General features: G+C 51.3%; 1 protein-coding gene and 1 long non-coding RNA gene across 3 annotated transcripts in view; one reads left to right on the top strand and one right to left on the bottom strand.

The window, feature by feature from the left end:
- Adcy5 (adenylate cyclase 5) overlaps positions 1–21,034 on the top strand; it is a 148,012-nt gene that overhangs the window by 115,434 nt on the left and 11,544 nt on the right. Inside the window, 10 exon segments of one of the 2 annotated variants that reach the window (NM_022600.2) lie at positions 1,366–1,524; positions 2,616–2,757; positions 5,003–5,143; positions 9,933–9,955; positions 10,638–10,782; positions 11,840–11,937; positions 14,794–14,881; positions 18,565–18,681; positions 19,080–19,244; positions 20,506–20,681. In NM_022600.2, coding sequence (NP_072122.2) covers positions 1,366–1,524; positions 2,616–2,757; positions 5,003–5,143; positions 9,933–9,955; positions 10,638–10,782; positions 11,840–11,937; positions 14,794–14,881; positions 18,565–18,681; positions 19,080–19,244; positions 20,506–20,681 — 1,254 coding nt within the window. 2 annotated transcript variants of the gene reach the window in all.
- LOC148002620 (uncharacterized) lies at positions 12,675–17,273 on the bottom strand. Its single transcript, XR_015633488.1, has 2 exons — positions 16,445–17,273; positions 12,675–15,138 (listed from the first exon to the last, which is right to left on the bottom strand). It is a non-coding gene; the product is annotated as an uncharacterized LOC148002620 (long non-coding RNA).

Raw genomic sequence — 21,034 nt, 5'->3', positions numbered from 1 at the left:
GTAAAGCATGGTAAGGTCAGAGGTCAGAGTGGCCAGCCAGGAAGGTGGTTAGGGCCTTTGATACAGTTGCGTCTACCCAACTGTCCCCTGCATGACTGGGCTACACAGTCACATCCTGAAGCACAGTCAACTCTAGGCGGGAAGGCCTGGCTGCTCTGAGAGCCTGTGTGTCTGGACACACAGGTAAGAGGCTCAGCCCTTGCAGAGAGAAGCGGATCCCACCGAGGGGATTGAAAACGCATCAGGAAGCTCTGGAGCAAAGGGAAACAACAGAAAGCGCTGTCATTGTCCTCAAGCGATGTTCTCGGGCATCTCTGGGCAGAAGGGATTGCTCCAGTGAGGGTGGGATTTGATCCCGGGGCAAGGAAAAGAGGAGTCCCCAGTCTTTCCTGCTGTTAGACAGAGTGGAGGGCAGGTGGCCTGACAGGTGGGATTAGGGGTGAGCCAAGTGGAGGTGGGCCCACCCCCTGCCCCGCCCCACCCTGCCCCGCCCACTGGACCAAGTTGGACTTGCCAGTCTCACAGCTTGCTAAGTCAGGGAAGGCTGGTTTCTAAAAAGTGACAACTGTGTATTGACCCTTTCCAACTCCTGAATGTTTTTCTGCAGACCCTAGCAGACTGTGAAATGGGTGCAGAACTCTTCCTCTTCTGCTCCTGAGCTCAGCATGGGAGATTATAAAGGGCCCACCCCATGTATGGGGACTCTTATGTACTTGGAGCTGTGGCTGGGACCACGATGTCCTGTAGTTCAAAGAGCACCTGAGTTCTCTGCACTTTCCCAGACTCACCTCCTACGTCCTCCTACAGCCACCGCCCCCACCCCTATCAGGAAACCCCTGTAACCATCCTTCTCTAGTGTCCTGCTAACCTTGAAAGACAAGCCACTATCCAGTCAATCAACACTGGGGAGAACCATCCAGTCTACCTTGCCCAGTCTACTTTGCCTCTGGGTATTGTATGATTAGGGTTCGGGGTGATTACCTCTCCCCCATGGGCTCAAGATAGCACTACAGTCTATTTGCAGTTCTCTGAACAGTCAGACTGACAGTGGCAGTGCTAATGGAGGTAGCTGGGTGGATAGGGATGGGGGATGGGATGGGGCACACTTGGCTTAACGTGTAGCACCCTGCCACCTTGTGGCCAAGACAGAAACAGCACTTCCCTGGTTAACCTGAACATGCCCAGCGAACCCCTGCTGCCAGACCATTGGGTTGACTGGTTTAGGATGGATCCAAGAGAAATGCGTCTTTGACCCCCTGCACCTCCCAACTCCCCTTTCACCCCAGTCCCTCCTTCCAGCCTCACCCGTGCTCTGTATGCCTAGCCCCTGACCCTCTCCCAGCCTTACCCCTGCTTCGTCCCCAGGTTGGTCCGGGAGGTGACAGGGGTGAACGTGAACATGCGTGTGGGAATTCACAGCGGGAGAGTACACTGCGGTGTCCTTGGCCTCAGAAAGTGGCAATTCGACGTGTGGTCTAACGATGTCACACTGGCCAACCACATGGAAGCTGGCGGCAAGGCAGGGTGAGTGGGGGCTAGGGAGGTGCAGGTAGAGGCTCAAAGTTTCACTCTGACTCATTCTCACCCTGGAGAGGCTGTCATGATGTGGGATTGGAGGCAGCAGGAGGAGGAGCAGGCACACTGGGGGAGGGGGTGCAGATGGGATTAGAGTGTGTGCGTGTGTGCGCGTGCGTGCGTGCGTGCGTGCGTGCTCACACAGGAAGGGAATGGAGGGGGGCTGTGAGTATAGCTTAACCATAAAGTGATTGCCTAACATACATAGGATCCTGGAAGGAAGGAAGGAGGCAGGCAGGCAGGAAGCAAGCAAGCAGGAAAGTGCGAATCACCACACTTTATGTATGAGCTGTAGAGAATATTGTCTCAACCGTCCAAGCCTTCGACCAGATCCGATGTGATGAAACTGTGGCCTGTGAACTGTGATAGAGAGCTATTTCAGAGGAGAGAGACCAGTAACCTAAGGACTCTGAAAGTGCCAGCTGGGGTAGATCCCTGGGCAGAAAGGTCAGGCAAGAGACCAGTGGGCAGGGATGACACAGATGTGGGAAGACACGGTGGACAGAAGTAGCTCAGATAGTTTTTTATGGGCAGCCAGGAAAAGCAGCGAGTGGCTAAGAGGGACCTGGATGTAGTGGCAGGAAGTATTGGTGGCTTCTGAGCAAGAATGAGGTTTGTGGGGCTGGAGAGATGGCTCAGAGGTTAAAAGCACTGGCTGCTCTTCCAAAGATCCGGAGTTCAACTCCCAGCAACCACATGGTGGCTCACAACCATCTGTAATGTGATCTGGTGCCCTCTTCTGGCCTTCAGGCACACATGCAGGCAGAACGCTGTATACAAAATAAATAAATTTTAAAAAGAATGAGGTTTGTGAGATCAGAGGCATGTTCCTTGGGTAGGCTGCCAAAGGCTCACTCATTGGTGAGGCAGGAGAGGGTCTGGGTGCTGTGGGTGCGCACTGGAAATGACCCGGGAGTGTCATATTGATCACATGTAAGGTGGGGTATCATTGGAACCAGGGCTGGGGCCTCGAGGTTTGAATGACATCAGGGCAGGACTTCAGTTCTCAGCTCCCGCTTTCTGCCCTTCCCCCACTGTAGCCGCATCCACATCACCAAGGCCACACTCAACTACCTGAACGGGGACTATGAGGTGGAGCCAGGCTGTGGTGGTGAGCGCAATGCCTACCTCAAGGAGCACAGCATCGAGACCTTCCTCATCCTGCGCTGTACCCAGAAGCGGGTAGGTGGGCCAGGGCCCAAGGGGCAGGGAGCCTCAGTCTTTTGGATGGGAACCGTTCCTTGGCCTGTTCTCTCCTTCTCTCCTTTCCCTGAGGGAAGTTATTAGTTCCCCAGTGTTGTTGGGGTGGAGATTTGCACTCCACTTCGGTTGATTAAAAACCCAACACAGGGGGCTGGGGATTTAGCTCAGTGGTAGAGCGCTTACCTAGGAAGCGCAAGGCCCTGGGTTCGGTCCCCAGCTCCGAAAAAAAGAACCAAAAAAAAAAAAAAAAAAAAAACCCACCACAGGCCTCAGATCAGTGAGCAGGGAAGGATGCTTCCAGGGGTGCGGGATGGAGGTGAGCTTCTGAGGAGTCTCTCCTCTGCCTCTTTTCTCCTCTCTCCTCCTCTCTTCTCTGGTTCGCTGTCAATTCTCACTCACTCCTTGCTTTTTCTCACTCCCTCTGGTGAATGTATTTGCTGATGCCTGCTTCTACCGGCATCAATGTGTGTCTGTTTGCTTTGAAAATTTTACAGCACATACATTTGCTTTCTGTGCATTGTGCAGATATAGGTATGTGAGAGAGTGCACGGCATGGCATGTGTGTGAAGGTCAGAGGACAGCTTGGAGGACTCGGTTCTCCCCCTTTCACCTCGTAGCTCCTGAGGGCTGAACTCCAGCTGTCAGGCTTGGCGGCAAGCCCCTTTACCGGCTGAGCCATTTGCTGGCCCCTACGTCTTTGTTCCTTGAAACTGGCTGCCTTTTCACTTTCTGGTTTCTTTCTTCTTTCCTCTGTCTCAGCCCACATCTGCCAAAGGATAAGACTAAATTATTAGCAGGCCTCAGTTCTATTTTTAATAGTGTTGTATTCTGTGTTCTTAATTTTTAAAGCGAATGGGCATTTTCTGTTTCTCCCTACATCGGAGCGCCGTGCCGTGCCCTCCCGCTGAGTTTATCTGGTGGCCAGTGTTAAGGAGTTAGTGCGAAAGCAAAACTGTTTGATATAAGCACAGTCCAGAGAAGCCTGGATGGAGGTAGTCTGTTTGTGAGGAGAGGCAGGGCAGGGAGGACAGTGCCCATTCATCTGGAGGGGGAGAGCAGGAGGACACCTTGACCTGTACCTAAAAAGGGGGTCCTGGCTGATCAGATAATCAAGCAGTGGCAGCAGTGGCAGCAGAGAGAGGGTGTCCAGGAGAGCCGCACTTTAGGGCAATCTCCTAAACGCATGCTTGTTCACTGCCGGAGTTTGAATGAACTGAGGTCCTCTCAGGCCCTCCCAGGATTCCTCCTCCCAGTCCCTGTGGAATAGGCCGCTAGCCTTCATCCCGCCTTCCTCCCATGAGCCCTCCGGGTCCTGGTTCCTCCAGTTGACAACTAGTACAGAAGGCATGAAGGAGAGGCAGATTAAAGGGGTGACAGCCCAGTCCCTGGAAGTGTGACCTGAAGAAGGTTAAATGTCCCCCTAAGTCCTATGTCAAACATCTGCTTCTGGTACCCATTTGGAATAACAGAAAGACAGATGCTTAAAGAGTGTTCATCCATGGGTAGCTGGCTGAGTCTCTGCGTACCTACAGCCCTGCAGTCACTGACTTTTCCTAACTCTGTGGCAGGTGTTTGAGAGCTGCTTTTGGAGCAGAGAGACCCTAGAAGATGTCAATACTGGAGTCTAGGGCCCCTCTCCCTCCATCAGGCTCTAAATGCCTTCAGCCCAGGTTCTACCCACTCATGAGGCTATAAGCAGAGTCCTAATAGATGTTGAATCTCATATTCCAGTGAGCAGACCCTGCCAGGGACGGAGCCCATGGTACAAGCTGGTCTGGTTACCTGGGAGACTAGAGAGGAAGATCCATCCTCCCGTAGCATACCCCTCCCCCTCCCGTTAGAGGAAGGGTAGGCTTCATGATGCAGACTGTGGCACATCTGTTAGGACTTCAGGGGCTCAGCCTTCAGTGGCAGTCAGAGGAGAAGGTCAGGATACTGGGATTGAAAGGTTCCAAGACAGAATCTTGTGATCAGACTCGTAGGGAGCACTTCTTGCAAGCCATAGGCGTCTCCGACACCTATTTCTTTCTCATGAGACCAGCTCTTACAATTACCTGTGCCAAGCACCCCAGACTTTGGGGGAGCAGGTTTCAGAGCTGTGCAAAGGCAACAGTTTCTCACCCTGCCTGGCCTGATTCTTGTTCCTGAGAAGAGTGAGGTTATGCACACTGGGGTTCTCCCAATACCACTGCCCACACATCGAGGTGTTTCTGTTGCTCTTCAGAAAGAAGAGAAGGCCATGATCGCCAAGATGAACCGCCAGAGAACCAACTCCATTGGACACAATCCGCCTCACTGGGGAGCTGAGCGCCCCTTCTACAACCACTTGGGTGGCAACCAGGTGTCCAAGGAGATGAAGAGGATGGTGAGTTTCTGGTAGCAGGCTCTGGTGGGGCTGGGGATGAAGGCTGTCCCTGAACCCGAAGGGAATCTAGAAGGGAGGGAAGTAGGGGTCACCCTGATACCCAACCCTGGACCAGTTCTGGTCCTTGATTCCTGCTGTCCCATGGCTTGGGGACATGGCAACAGTACCCTTCCCTTCCTCCTGCAGAGTTTGCTGATTCAGGTTGCTCAGACTCAACATGCCACTAGGGCCTCCAAAAGCCTCAGTAGTGACTGCTGAGACACCATGGAGCAGGGTGGCACTGGCCTCCTGGGCCCTTCCAACCCTTATTGTGTTCCCCTAGCAATGGAAGTGCATTCCTTATTTCAGCTGCCCAGAGACCATTCCAGTGCTTTTTGGCAAGTGCCTGGTGATGGCCCTATTTGCTTCTATGCTGAGACATTACCCTGTCCCCACAAATGCCAACCCTTAACAGGAGTGTCAGACCGTAGGTCGTATAGCCACTCAAGGCACCTTGTCTCCTTGTGGGACACGTACCCCTAGCTAACCCCAAATATAATGTAGGATGTGGTGCTGATTCATAGAGAAAAAGGGATCACCAGAAGCTGAGTGGCAATGGTAATACTGTCACTTTCTGCCCAGACCTTAGCTCCCACTCCTGGGGACACTGCTCAGGTCAGGAGGGAGGGATAACGAGGCTCAAGGCTATGGCAGAGTTGTGATCACTGTAATTTGGAGCAGGCTGCTGGCAGTAATGACCCGGGTGTACAGATCAGAGTAGGTTCAGATAGAACCAATGGGATGAGACAGACCCATGGGACTAAAGCAGACAAGAGTCAATGGCCTGAAAGATTAAAACAGAGACTGAAGGAACACCCATTCAGAGCCTGCCCCACAGGTGGCCCATACATATACAGCCACCCAATTAGACGAGATGGATGAAGCAAAGAAGTGCAGACCGACAGGAGCCGGATGTAGATCGCTCCTGAGAGACACAGCCAGAATACAGCAAATACAGAGGCGAATGCCAGCAGCAAACCACTGAACTGAGAATAGGTCCCCCGTTGAAGGAATCAGAGAAAGAACTGGAAGAGCTTGAAGGTGCTCGAGACCCCAAAAGTACAACAATGTCAAGCAACCAGAGCTTCCAGGGACTAAGCCACTACCTAAAGACTATACATGGACTGACCCTGGACTCTGTCCCCATAGGTAGCAATGAATATCCTAGTAAGAGCACCAGTGGAAGGGGAAGCCCTGGGTCCTGCTAAGACTGAACCCCCAGTGAACTAGACTATGCGGGGAGGGTGGCAATGGGGGGAGGTTTGGGAGGGGAACACCCACAAGGAAGGGGAGGGGGGAGGGTGATGTCTGTCTGGAAACCGGGAAAGGGAATAACACTTGAAATGTATATAAGAAATACTCAAGATAATTAAAAAAAAAAAAAAGAAATACTCAAGTTAATAAAAAAAAAAAAAAAGAGTCAATGGCCTGAAGGGAGGGACAGATTGGGACTAACAAGTGGTAGAGGACACATGTACAGTAAAAGTGAGAGAGTCTAGACCTCCATTAAAAATTTGTGCACTGCTAGAAGACAGGAGAGGCCTGCAGGAACCTCCAAGGGCCTTCCAGAAAGCAAAGATCAGGTGTTTACCCTCCCTGATGCTTGCTGCCTTGCTTTTTAATAATTTCCCATCGATTCTGACTCAGAGCCCACAAACAAAGCTTTGGGGTGTTTGTTTTTTTAATTATTTATTTTAGGTCTATGAGTACACTGTAGCTGTCTTCAGACACACCAAAAGAGGGCATCAGAGCCACCATGTGGTTGCTGGGAATTGAATTCAGGACCTCTGGAAGAGCAATCAGTGCTCTTAACCACTGAGCCATCTCTCCAGCTTGCTTTGGGGCATTTATTTGTGTGTGTTTGTGTGTGTGTGTGTGTGTGTGTGTGTGTGTGTGTGTGTGTGTGTGTGTGTGTGTGTGTGTTTGTGGTTTTTTTAGGGGAGGGGAGGGGAAGGACAGACAGATGGATGGGAATCTGGAGTAGGAAGAGATAACAAGAGAAGGGACTTAGGTAGGTACAGAGGAAGATGGTAATAACCTGCAGGCAGGACAGTAGCTTGGTGGGAATCCACAGTCTCTGATGTCCTGGAGGTGATTTTTCAGTGACATCGGAATAACCTGCATCCTGAGTGATCTCCTAGGCAGTCTGGGCTGTGAGCACTTCTCCAATGGGTGCATTCATCACTTCAGGACAAGGCGCTCTGGAAGAATTAGCAGTAGGGGCTGCACTGGAAGGGACATCTCCAGAGGAGGCCGCTCTGCAGGGGAGGCTCCTGGGTGTTAATTGCTTCACACAGCAGGGGAGGAAGACTGTGCAGAGCAAGGTGCCCATGCTGACTGGCACAGTGTTCCCTGAGGACAGTGGCATCAAAGCCTCTTTTCACCAGCCCCGCTTGTCCTGTGAGGAGTCTGGGCTGGGGGTGGAGACAGTGCCAGCAGCCATCCTGGCAGCTGTTGGCTTTGGCATTAAGTTTCCCAGAAATGTTTGGGGAAGATGGGAAAAGAGCACTTTTACCTGTTCTGGCACATGGGTGAGTTAAAAAAAAAAAACCAAAACAACAACAATAAAAACAACAACAAACACACACACACACACACACAAACACACACACACACACACACACACACACACACACACACACACACACACACACACACACAAAACAACCCCAAAACAAAATTAAAACAAAAAACAAAAACAGCATTGAAAAGTACACACCCAAACCCAGCCCACTGAAGGTGGCCAGTTTGGACTCAATGAAGCAGTACCAGCAAGTAGAAAGGTACTAATCTGTGGTCAGCAGGTTTGTTCGTTGGAATCTTTATCGAGCTTTTCCTCAGCTTTGCAAACGCTGTGCTGAGTTGGGCTTTTGTGCTTGAGTGCACACCTTGCCAAGGCTTTAAAGTTGTGTGTTAATAAACAGCTGACAGGGAGAAGTGTGTGGACTGAGCTTGTGTGATTAAGCCAAGGACACTGCTTGCCCTGCTGGGACCAGCAGGCTGAGCAAGGTGGAGTGACGCTGCCTTAGTACGGGTAAGCGTGGAGAGTGGAGTGTACCCAGTTCACTAGACTGAGGTTTAGGTGCACAGGTGGGTGGGTGGGTGGATGGATGCTTGGTGGGTCAAAGTGCTAGAGGCCATTTAGGTCTGTGCTACACCGTGAGCCACAGCCCAGCCCCGGCCTGTTCTCAATGGCCATGCTGAGCTGTCTGATTGATAACAATGTCTTCTGTCTACCCTTTTGTCAATGTACGCTACCTTCAGTGGATCCTGCACGGCTATGCCAACAAGGCGTCCCCCAGTGCTCAAATTCTCTTCTCAGAACAGGAAAGGAAGTGTGTCCTCCACAGAGGCTAAAAGAAAGGCATGCCAGGGTATTTTCAATCTGTAGAGATAGGCTTGCATACATACAGTGCCACTGCTCCCAGGTGTATAGTTAGCTTGTTGCTGGCTCATGGGATGGAACTCCGTGGTCTGGAGCCTCACAGCAGCATCTTGCAGACGGCTTGCCTGTCCATCTCCGCTCTGGCTGTGCTGAGCTCATTGAGGGGTCATGAGAACACAGGTATGGGCCCAACCGCAGGCAAGGCACTCAGCGGCGTGACACCCACTTCTACAGCTGGGAGACAAGCACGAGATAGGGCGGTCCTACAGTCTAAAGAGAGGGTGGGGTGATTCTCAGGATCTGACTGGTCTAGCCAGACACCTGACTGATTGGCAGGCCATTAGACTAGGTATAGACACCTGGGTGCAGCACAAAGTGACAGCAAGGGACCCCCTAGAGGCTGCTGAGATCCTAGGAGCCTTCCTTGGCATGGGACTGCCATGGCTATTCAGGACCAGTTCATGAGGAAGTCCTTTATGGGGGCCCCAAGCCATGAAGTGTGAATGAATTCATTTCATTCATTTAGAATGAAGTGAGGTGAGATCTGTTTGGACTTCTAGTTCACTCAGCACTTGCTGAACTCCCCATTTGCTAAGTAGTGCTCCCCACGAGGTGCTCCTCTGTGTCTGCTCTGGCAGTGTATGCTTCACAGGTCTAGAGCTTCTTGTCACCCATCACAGGAACCTCCCTACCCCCAGTCCTACTATGGTGGTCAGACCCTGATAGTTTGTCTTTAGTGACTACCTCTAAGGCAGGCTGTGTGGTTGACGTCTGTCTTAAGGGTCTTAACCTCTCCTTGGGCTTGCAGACTTGAACCACAGAAAGGTACTCAGACCCTGCAGGTGCCAGCCATATGGGTTCCTTCCCTCCTAAATCCGGTCAGCAACAGCCTTTCAAGAACACATTGGTTCCCAGATAGCACATAAGTGGTTGTAGGTAACCAGAACTGAGCCGTTTGGGGTGGGAAGCTTCCAGTTTCCTGGAGGTTTTATTCGATCAGTGTGTGTGCACGCATGTGTGCACACATGGGTTGGCACGTGTTGGCACGTGTAAAGTTCTGAGCATCTCAGCAGTTTCTCTCCAAGCCAAGTTCCAGGAGGAAGGAGGGAAGGTCCGAGAAACATAAGGAGTCGTGGTGGGGAGATGAAGGTTGCCTGGCACCTAGCATAGAGCCTGTGCCATCAGAAGGACCCCGCTATGTTCACCAGGGGAAGGGAGGAGGGAGCCGTACTTCTGTTTATCTCAGAGGTCAATAGCAGAGGGCCATGACATGCCCACCTTGCTGGACTCCATGGCTGCCTAGGCTTGTGTGTGCTGCTAGCTCTATGGTCTCATGTCCTCTGTTCCTCTTTCCTTCTCTTTTAGGGCTTTGAGGACCCCAAGGACAAGTGAGTAGTGTGCCCATTTTTTTCTCCTTCCCCCTTGGCTCATTCACATGACAGACTGGTTTAAACAGCAGCCCAGGAGGCTGTACTTCCCCGCCCCCCACCCCATGGCTCCCTTAGGGAAATGCAGACCTGAGCACTTACATCGGGCCCTGAATGTGCCCAGTATCTGGAGGGAACATCCTCTTCCTCCTCTTGTGCTTCCCAGTTCTTACAAGTGCCAGAAATTGTACTCAAAGAACAGGTTCTACCTTGAGAAATTAGGTTTTTAAATTCAGCACCATAAGCATGTTTCCCAAGGGAGTCCTACTCCTGGTTCAAGTGGCAGATGGACCACAGTCCCTGTGGGAGGATTCCCACCCACCAGTCCTAGCCTTAGCTCCAGGAAGAGGAGGCAGCTGCAGAGTAAAGAAAGAAGCTTACCTGTCGGAATAACAATAACATCTTCAGTAATAATCTACATTGCCAGCAAGGTCCTCTGGGCTTTGGGGATCTTCCTGTTATATGCAGTTATTAAGAACGCAGCCTGGCATCAGTCCCTGCTGCCTCGTCCTAAGTGAGAGCTCCCTGGGGATCTGCCAGGTGTCTCTGGTCAGTCTAGATGGCATGCAGAGCTATCTGTATGATATCTGTATGACAGCCTCTGTGCGTGTCAGCTTGCCCCTGTCTGCCTCTGGCTTTCCAGGAATGCCCAGGAAAGTGCCAACCCTGAGGATGAAGTGGACGAGTTTCTGGGTCGAGCCATCGATGCCAGGAGTATTGACAGACTGCGATCCGAACACGTCCGAAAGTTCCTCTTGACCTTTAGGGAGCCCGACTTAGAGAAGAAGGTATGGTACCAAGAGAGGGGACCCTGGCAGAACCAAGGCAAAGGCGTAGGGAGCAGCCCACACTCCTCTCTCCTCCAGTGTCTTAATCTGTGATGCCGCACCATAGAACCCCAGGAGATGGGTTCAGGGGAGACTTTCATAGTTGGAAGGAATACATCTCATCACTGCCGTGCCTCAGTTTCCTTATCTGGAGTTATTTAGCAGACCAACATCAGGATCAGGGTGAGGAACAACTGAGTTCTGACTGTATTATACACATGCAATGGTGTCTACCATACAGGGGGTAAATTGTAAATGGTGTGCCCATAATAATTGGTATAGCCATCAAGACACCCGGTGTCTTGGGGCTCATCATGCCCTCCAGGTGCTGCTTTGGAAGGACCATGGGAGTTCCTTGTTCCACCTTAGATTGTGATTGAAGAGCCCAGCGGGCCATACACTGAAGTGGTGTCAGAGCCACCAGGCACCTCCCTTTTTGTCCTGTGTGTTGTTATACCACCCCCTTCCCCCATCAGCCACTGCCAGCATTAGGTGTGCCAGCATTAGCATTAGCAAAGCCAAGCTATGGCAAGTGGACCTGATGGGTGTGTCCCCTTTCAAGGTGAGCATGCCAGAATTTATGTGGCTACTTGATGTCATGGGAGGAGGTGAGACTGGGGGTTGGGACCTTGAATAAGTCACTGGAACTCCCCCAAGAAAGGGAAGGTGACTGCTTCCTGGAAGTAGAAACCAAAGCAGTCTGGGGCCACTTTTATGCCCTGTGCCCACTCAGTGCCCTATGAGAGTGGTGATGGTCTGCAGCTGTGACTGTTATAAAATATGTTGACCATGGGCTAGCTGTCATAAAGTGTCTTGTTAGCAATCTCAAGTCTCTCGGTCACTGTCACATAGACTCTACCATATGGGCATTTACTCTGGCTGCCCTCCGTCTAAGGCCAGCTCTGGTCCCCATGTGTCATGGAGGAGGGTATTTTGGATGCTGGGTGACTAGAATTGGCTGGACTGTCATAGGTGGTGGGCAGGTCTGGTAGAACTCATGGTGCGTGTCTCCTCTTAGTACTCCAAGCAGGTGGATGACCGATTTGGTGCCTATGTGGCCTGTGCCTCGCTTGTTTTCCTCTTCATCTGCTTTGTCCAGATCACCATTGTGCCCCAGTAAGTATTCGCTCCCCTCACACCTCCTCTTCTGGCTGCAGGGTCCCCAGAGTGGACCTGGAACAGAGGAGGAAGTCTGCTAGCCTGCTCAGACAGGGAGGCTGGTTTCTCAGTTTCCTCTGTGCATCTAGGAAATCGGGGGTTCTGCCTCTGGGCTGGGGGCTGTGAGTGCTCACACTGGGTAGAGACCGCACTGGGAACTTCTCAGTTGCACAAGAGACACCTTTCTATCTGTCACCTCCTGTCATACCTGGCTGAGTCACATAGAGCATCTGACACTCTGGCTTTTAGGTGATCTTTGACTCTTGCAAAAAAGATACACATACACATATGTACACACACACATACATCTTCAAAAAGCAAAGATTTTTTGTTTGTTTTTTACTTTTGAGAGTATTTCCAAGGAGAGGTTTCAGGAAGGCTTTTCACAAAGAGGCACACCCAAGCACTAGGGAGAATTGACCACATCACTAGGGACCACGAGAGGCAGGCAGAGAGCTTTTGAAATGAGGTTTAATTAACAGCCATTCACAGGCGTCTCACCTAGGAGAGAAGTGTGTATGTATGCATGCACGTATGGGTGTTCAGGATGGGTGATATATATATATGTACATTTTAATTCTTTACTATGAAATCACTCAAGCACATGGAAGTCAACTCCCACCCCTAACCTAGAACAGTTGTTAATATTTTCCAGTATCTTTTCATTTGCCTTTTTCCGATTTTTGAAAATGAACTTCAGGACATCCCCCCGAAGCAACAGACATCTATTTTAAGGACGTCTTCCTCCTTAAGCAGAGTTGCTTACATCTCAAATAAAACTAATGCACCTCCTCCGACCACCTGGTACCCAACTCCATATCAAATTTCCAAAACGATTCCCAAATGCCTTCCTACTTCGTACCCAGGGTTTGCTTTGGATCCGCCATTCCACGCGGCTCTGCCTTCTAAGCCGTGCTTGATCTGAGGTGTCCTCCTTCCAAACGGTATCTTTCGTTTTGAAATGATTGCAGGTCCACTGAGAAACCATACAAGTCACACAGTGAGCTTGCCCATGCCCCTTTTGCATTTCCCCTAGCATCGACAGCCTCCTTCAGGGAGTCGCAGTGGTCACAGGCAGAAGCTCCCATGGTAACCATGCTCAGCCTGCTGACCTTAGACCAGTTCTCATTTCCTCAGTTTCCCCTCGTACCCATTTCTGTCCCACACTGCGTGGGATCCAGCTCTGCAGCTGGCCGTATCTCTCTCTCCTGCAGGACTTGGAGGTAGTTCTGAGGCCCTGCTTGTCTCTTGGCAAGACTAACGAGACCTCTGCCAGGCGATTTGTAGAATGCTTCGGTTCTGAGGTGTCCGACCATCTCCCTGCTGGACTGAGGTTGCTTCAGTGACACTCCCCAGCATGGTGCTGCGTTCTTCCCTCCCACTGCATCTTACCCAGACGAGGCACACGTGGTCTACTTGCCTTCTTTTAAAAGCTTTCTTTATTACATTTTCTCTCTCTCTTTCTCTCTCTCTCTCTCTCTCTGTGTGTGTGTGTGTGTGTGTGTGTGTGTGCTCAAGTGTGCACCCATGTGCATGAGGCGTTGAAAGCGTGTGAAGGTGTTGACTCTTTTACTATGTGGGTCCCAGGGACAGAACTCAGGTGGTCAGGCACCTTTCTATCCACTGAGCAACCGTGCTTGCTGTACTTCTGCCTTCCTAGCGCCTTTCATTTTTATGCTGTCCATTGTATAAAGGTACCCTTTATGTGTGTGTCTGTTGCCTGTCAGACACCCCAGGTGAAAACCAGATGCTGGTAACCTGTACCCCCGCTGGACAGCCCATTCCTCCCATGGAGGCTGTCCAGAGCTGGCAGGACTCTGGGTCCTGTTACTCAGCCCTATTTTTTCTGTGTTGGCACAGTATAGGTAGTAGCCGTGAGCATCAATAAGTATCCCATTGTGCGCCCTTGTGGTTGACAAGGTCTGCACAGGCTCCTTTGCCACTTTACTTTCAGGGCAGCACAGCAAGCCTTAGGGGTGGGGCCATGCCAGCTTCATTCCTGCCTGGCCACAGCTCTGTGGTCAAGGGATTGACCCAGGTCGTTCCAAGTGTGCCCTCTAGGGGAAGCCTTAATAGCCACTTTCAGGGTCTCTCACTTTCCCTCTGAAAAATTTGCCCTTGTTCTGGTTGAAGTCAGTTGAGCACTGCTTTCCTTGAAACCAGAAGCAGAGGTGCTGTCAAGCCCTCCTGGGTGTGCCCCCCACAACCTGACAACACTTGGCCTCTCCAGGCCACCGTATCCCGATACAGCCTGTGGGTGTGCTATACCTGGACAAGCTATGGCCTGAGGAGAGCAGTGGCAGGTTCTGGAAGAAAGAGCACTTGCAACTTGTTTGTCTGAGGCTTTCTTGCCCTGCTCTCTCCTCAAGAAGGCTGGGGCGTTTCCCTTGTTGAAGCACCTAAGTATCCGAGAGCAAAAACTGAGCAGGAGTGGGAAAGAGGCCCTGACAGTGGAAAGGGAGATGGGCTAGGTCTACACATCACACTGTCTCAAAGAGGACTTGTCTGGGCTGCTGATGGGATGGCCTCTATCAGGTCCATCCTGGATAGCTAAGAGGCGAACTGTTGATCCAGTGTTCTCTAGTTCTCCATCGGCTCCCTGTGGATGGATGGCTGGTCCCTATGAAGGTGGCCTGAGGGTGGGAAGCACAGTCCTGCATGGGCCTTCGCTGCATGCGATCTTCTTGGGGAAGAGTGGGAAGGATGGAGCAGTTAGACAGCTCTGCGATCTGGACTCCTCTGATGCAGTGGGGCTTGGGCTTCCTGCCAGCATGCAGATCCTTCTCACCCTTTTTCTCCCCCACCCACCCCCAGCTCCCTGTTCATGCTGAGCTTCTACCTGTCGTGTTTCCTGCTACTGGCCTTGGTGGTGTTTATATCTGTGATCTACGCCTGTGTGAAGGTGAGTCTCCCTGACATGCCGCCCAGAGGGCTTCCTCCCAGTGGCAGGGGACATTGCCAAGACCTGAGCATCACAGTTCGCTCAGGTGATGGACACAGGAGTACGCAGTGCTGGTCCACAACTGGAACTGACTTCACGCCCAACTGGAGTCCAGGCTGTTCCTATTGGCTGCCTCATTAAGCCCTTGTTAGTCTTTGTGACAAGATTGTCATTGCTGCTTCAGTGTCAGGTGTGATAAGAGGGCTGCTAGCCAGAGCCTGAAACAGAGGATCGGTCAGTGAGCATTCGGTACAGAGTGCACGTGGAGAAGAGACATTCTCTGAGATTAGAGATGAGTCTAGAGTATGCAGATAAGGGATATGGCTCCATTGAGGCGCAGAGTTTTAGAATGGCCACGAGGCTGACGCCCAAGAGCTTGGCTTCCTGTTCTCTTTTATCTTGGTTTTCTCTTGGGCATACCAAGTTTCCTGTCCAGGCTGTATTTCTAAGGAGTAGTTGACCCAGGGCTTCTGTCCCCTTTCCTTCCTATTGTCTCCTTCCATTGTCTCCATCAGTGAACAGTCAAGGACTCTCCACTCTCCAAACAGGGCCCTTCACTAATCTATTTGCTTAGTTGCCTCACAGACAAAAGCCTTGGTGGAGCATCTGGTAGGGACCTTAGGAGTTGTGTGTGTGGGTTAAAGGTGGTTCTGTCTTCCCGAGAAGATGGTTGGGTGCTTTGCTATGTTGAAGGGTGGGTGTTGTCTCTCCTTCAAGGCTGTGACCCTGATGGTCCTCTGGTCAGTAGTTCTGGTTTGGCTGTGTTGCTGTCAAAGCCTCGCAGACAGTTTACTGTCTTCAACCCTGCATATAATAATGAGGCAACTCGATGCCCATCTTCAGACGACAAGTCATAAACATGGCAGGTAACCATGATAAACTAGTGTTTGAGTGCATGGAAGAGCCATGTCCTGTCACATGCTACATCGTGACTGAGCCTTGGAGACAGTGCTGAGTGAAAGAAGCCAGGCGGCCCCATTCATATAGTATATTATTTCAAATATGGAATTATCTGTGATTGACAAACTTGTAAGACAAAAAGTAGATTAAAGGTGGCAGGATGGGAGTTTCTGGTCTATGTGTTTCCATTCAGAGCAATGAAAGAGTTTTGGAAATGGTAGCAGTGATGCTCATCCAATGCTGTGCCTGTAACAAATGCCACATTAAGATGGCAAAATGTGTCATATTTTTGCTACAACAATAAAAAAATTACAATAGAGAGTATTCTGGCACAAGTCTGTCATCCCAGCACTTGGAAGACTGCAGCAGGAGGATAGAATTCAAGACTAGTCTGAGCTATGTAGTGATTTAAAAAAAAAAAAGCCACAATAATTTTTTAAAGCACACCACAGCTAGAATACTCTTAAAGGTTATTTTTTCTAAATTTCAAAGAGACTTTATTCTTGGGGGTGGGGAGGCTTGGCTTTTAGGTTGACATACATGTGGTGTCTGCCCCCATGCATGTGAATGTGGCTGCCTTCAGAGGCCAGAAGCAGGCACTAGATTCCCTGGAGCTAAAGTTACCTGTGAGCTGCTGCTGAGGCTGTTGGGAGGTGAATTCAGTTCCTCTTCTCTTGTGTTGAGAAAGCTCAACTCTTCAAGTCTAGAACGTACTGTTTCAGGTTGTTGATCAGAAGTTTGGTAGACAGGAATCTTCACCTTGGTCCTTCTGCCTCCTTCCTTCCCTCCCTCTGGCCAGCCATCTTTTCCTCTCTTGTCCCCACTCTGCAAAAAAGAAGCCAACAGGGGGAAATGATTCCATTATGAACTCTCTCCGCTTAATCCTTCTTCCTCCCTAGCTTATGTTGCGCACTAAAAACTGAGGTCACACGAAGGTATGTGAGAGATAGTCAGGCGTGGTAGTGGGTTCCCATAATCTCAGATGAAAGTAAATGAGTCAGGACTTCAAAGCCATTCTTGGCTACATAGTGTGTTTGAGGCTAGCCTGAGCTACGTGAGATCCTGTCTCCTAACAAAATGGTGTAAAAGGCTATCCTTTGGTTGGATAGATAGCAGGGAATATTAACTGCCCTTCCCATGAATGCAGACCATTTTATCAGTGAGTCCCTGGAAGGCTGGCTGGCGTTGGAGGGACCAACACTGTTACCATTCCCCTTGTCTGGTATTGATCAGCAGCTGATTGGCCTGGGCTCTGCTGTTCTCTTTTCCCTTGAGAAGCAATCTCCTTTTACCAGAATGCGTCAATTTCTCTGGTCTTGTTTCCAGAGTTTTGGAGAGGTCCCGGTGTTCTGCTATGACAACTCCGTGGTTTCTCTGGGCACAGCTCTGGTGAAAGAAGGCCAAGCAGCTGTGTGTTCAGTGTCTTTATTTCATTAGCTTTCCCATCTCCCACAAACAGCTCAGCTCCGTTTGTCCATCCTTTGTCCTTTTTACCAAAAGATCCTGAGGACAGGATGGATCGATTGGCCACCTTCCCTGTGTGCCAGAATTCCCTTCTCTGTGTGAAGGGTTCTGTCTGACCTTGAGTCACATCATCTTCCTGTTACCCACCTGCTGCTGTACACAGACAACCAGACTTCTTGGGAAGGTTAAATGAGTTCTAGGCCCCAGGTCGGCCCCTACTTCTCAGTGTATCAGCTGCTTTCACAGCCCCACGGCCCCAAATCTGCTTTTGGCTGCCACCGTTAGAGAGGGCAAATCAGCATGTAGCCCTCTTGCCTGCTCCTGGGATTCCTGCTATTTTTGGAGAAAACCATACTAGGTCCCTTTCCACGATCTCAGACTCAGGGAATCTCAGTGTGGAGGGCCCCAAGCAGTGGGAGCCCAGTCACCCTCCAAAGGTCAAAATCCCTTCCCTGAACCCTGCATGAGATATGCCAGCCAGATCTCTGGCACCTCCGGTGACCGCACACTTACTTATCTTGGGCACAGCCCCTTCCCTTCTGTGCAGGCTCCAGCTGCTTCATCAGACTCTGTAGTAGCCATATCGTCTTAGGAAGTAGCCCAGGCCTGAGCCTACCAGGAGGAAAGGTTGTCAGCTCCCTTTTCTGCACTCCAATTGTTCTCCTTTCATATGGTGCTTCAGCATAGCTTCGTGCAGAAGGCAGCGTCTTCCAGCAGAATACAGAGGCCAGCGGGAACGCTCAGCCATGCAGCTGAGCCTTGTTGAGCTGATACAAGCTAATTAACTGGGAAGAGCAACTACAGTAGAGCAAACACTCCCATCAGAATGATCTGTGGGCCAACCTGTGGAGCGTTTTCTTGATTAGTACCCACCCCACTGGGTACCAGGCCCAGGCAGCTAGCTGGTCCTGGATGGTATGAGAAAGCAGGCCTGTAAACAGCATTCCTCCATGGTCTGATTCAGTTCCTGCCTCAGTTACTGCGTTCAGTGAGTTCCTACCCTCACTTCCCTCAGTGACAGACTGTAGCTGTAAGGTGAAATACCCCTTTATCCCCAGGTTGCTTTTCAAGGTGTTTATCAAAGCAGCCTGAGCAATTCTTGGGGCTACTGCAGTCCCAAACCCAAGTGCAACTTCCCTGGGGGGGATGGAGGCTGGTTCAGGAAAGTCCAGGGAGTGATTCCAGGGAACGGGGTGTGTCCTCGGAGCTCCATGGCTGTCTGAAGGCTCCTAACTGATTTCTGCTTTGTCTCTTCCTTCCTTCCTTCCTGCCTGCCCCAGCTCTTCCCTACTCCCCTGCAGACACTCTCCAGGAAGATAGTGCGATCCAAGAAGAACAGCACCCTGGTCGGGGTGTTCACCATCACCCTGGTGTTCCTCTCGGCTTTTGTCAACATGGTGGGTCTCTCCATAGCCTCTCCGAGCCTCCCAGCTCTGTGGGCTCAAACCAGTGGGGCCCCATGGCTGACAAGCATACCTGGGGAGCATCTCCCTGGAAGTTCATGTCTGTCCCATCTTGGGCTGGGCTCATTAGCATCTCTCCCAGGCTTTTAGTTCCTTGTTTTCAGGCTAGAAGGAGCAAAGGATGTCTCCAATAAAGCAGCCCCACCTTTAGAAGGAGCATGGTTGTGCCAGCCCTGTAGCCAGAGCAGAGCTCTCCTTTCAGGCGCCTCTTTTGTTGTTCCTGGTGTGTGCACAGTGCTGCTCCTGAGAGAGGGTGGTCTGGTACCACCTACTGTCCTGTGAGCTGGGCCTGTGGGGGATGAGCAGCCTCAATACCTTCTTCTCTACCCTAGTTCATGTGCAACTCTAAGAACCTGGTGGGTTGCCTGGCAGAGGAGCACAACATCACGGTGAACCAGGTGAACGCATGTCATGTGATGGAGTCGGCCTTCAACTACAGCCTGGGCGACGAGCAGGGCTTCTGTGGCAGCCCCCAGTCCAACTGCAACTTCCCAGAGGTTTGAAAGATGGGGACAGGGTGTGGGGATGGCAAGAGAGGTGGACAGATATTCCTGCCCCTCCTCACTCTGCCCCACAGCTCTGGGCAGTCCCAAGCAATGTTGTAGTCATAGAGGCACGTTTCCCCAGCCCCTCCCATACCCAAGCAGGCTCCTTATTACAAAGACAGCGTTCACAACATAGCTGAGGTTCAGGCAGTACTTAAGCCAGGTACTGGCTGGATGCTAAACCTTCCCTCTACAGGATGGGTAGCTGGGACTCTGATACTAGATTATCTGGGGATGGTCTCCCACCTTCTCCTCTCTCAGGTACAGGTGGTGACTTTAGGTTGCTCTGGAAAACCCATCTTGTCACCAGAGACCTCGTTCACAGTACCTCAGTTGTCTTTTCAAAGCCTGGGGCTAGTCACTAACATATGGCTACAGCCCAGAGACGTTGTAGGAACAGCGAGAGTGGAGAAAACTCAGAAATAATGGTGCTCAATGGAAAGAACCAAAGAATGGAGGTGAATATCTGGAATTAGCAGCAGGAGATGAAGGACAGAGGACAGCCCCTAAGATCAGCTGGTCAGGTTCCTTAGTCGGCAGAGGACAGAGGAGCAGAGATCAGAAGAGACTTCAAGGTCATAGGACAGGGCCCCCGGGGTCTGTCCTGGGAAACCTGACTTACAATCAATGTGTTTGGGCTGCAGAAGCTTTCAGACTTTAGACCCAGAGGAGTCTGAGCCTATTATGCTGGCAAAACAGTGCTGTGTCTGCAGTCACATGTGTGAGTAGTCACGGGAAGTGTGCAGTAAAGGTGGCACTTATTGTCACATCAGTTAGGTGTACACCACCACCATCGCTTGGTGAGTTCTAAAAGCACTTACGGGTTTTAGAACCATCAGTGTCAGAGCTGTAGCTCAGGGTGGGGCCATTGCTCCCTGCAGTTACCACTGGTGCCAGGCATAGCATCATCAGTGTCTATGGATGGACATGTATGAGTGGAAGCTTTGCTGATGGGGAAACTGAGGCCTAGAGAGGATGAGTCAGCCTGAGCTCAGAGCTATGGCGGTGGCCTGTAGCATCTTCCAGGTCCATTTCCACCGAGAGTCCATCTCCAGAAGCTTCCTAGCCCAGCTGCTGACAATTCCTCTCACCTCCTGGCTGGCTACCATCAGCAAGAACATTCCCAAGCCATGCTCCCCCACCCCCAGCCCACCCCAGGTCAGGTGATGGCAGGGGTAGGGCTGGGATCCAACCTGGCCCCCTCTCTCTGCAGTACTTCACCTACAGCGTGCTGCTCAGCCTGCTGGCCTGCTCCGTGTTCCTGCAGATCAGCTGCATCGGGAAGCTGGTGCTCATGCTGGCCATCGAGCTCATCTACGTGCTCATCGTAGAGGTGCCCGGTGTCACACTCTTTGACAACGCTGACCTTCTGGTCACCGCCAATGCCATGTATGTATCACTTTCTTTGCTCCCCCTTGGGGTCTGGGGAGAATCTGGGGTATCCGGGGTGGCTGGTGTTGCAGGAGCCTGGGTCCCAGCAGTACAGGGAAACACAAGGAAAATGCTTCCGTCTCCCTCAGCCTGGTTACTGGAGCAGAGCACGCAGGGTCCTAGGGTCTCGTTTCTTCCTTTCTGCCCTTCTCATGTTGGGGTTATGGCAGGTGACCAGGCTCCCCTGCCTTCCTGTCTCTAGTTGCTGATCAGTGCTCCCCTCAGGCTTGGGGCTGAGGAAGGCAAGAATTCTTTAGTTCATCTTCAGTTCACCTACTCACGTGTTCATACATTTACTGGGGGCCTGGGAT

Source organism: Rattus norvegicus, chromosome 11 (assembly GCF_021556685.1).
Source record: "Rattus norvegicus strain SHRSP/BbbUtx chromosome 11, alternate assembly SHRSP_T2T, whole genome shotgun sequence".
NCBI classification, from domain to species: domain Eukaryota; kingdom Metazoa; phylum Chordata; class Mammalia; order Rodentia; family Muridae; genus Rattus; species Rattus norvegicus.
Note: the sequence above shows the minus strand (reverse complement) of the source record. Positions and strands in the feature narration are given on the sequence as shown.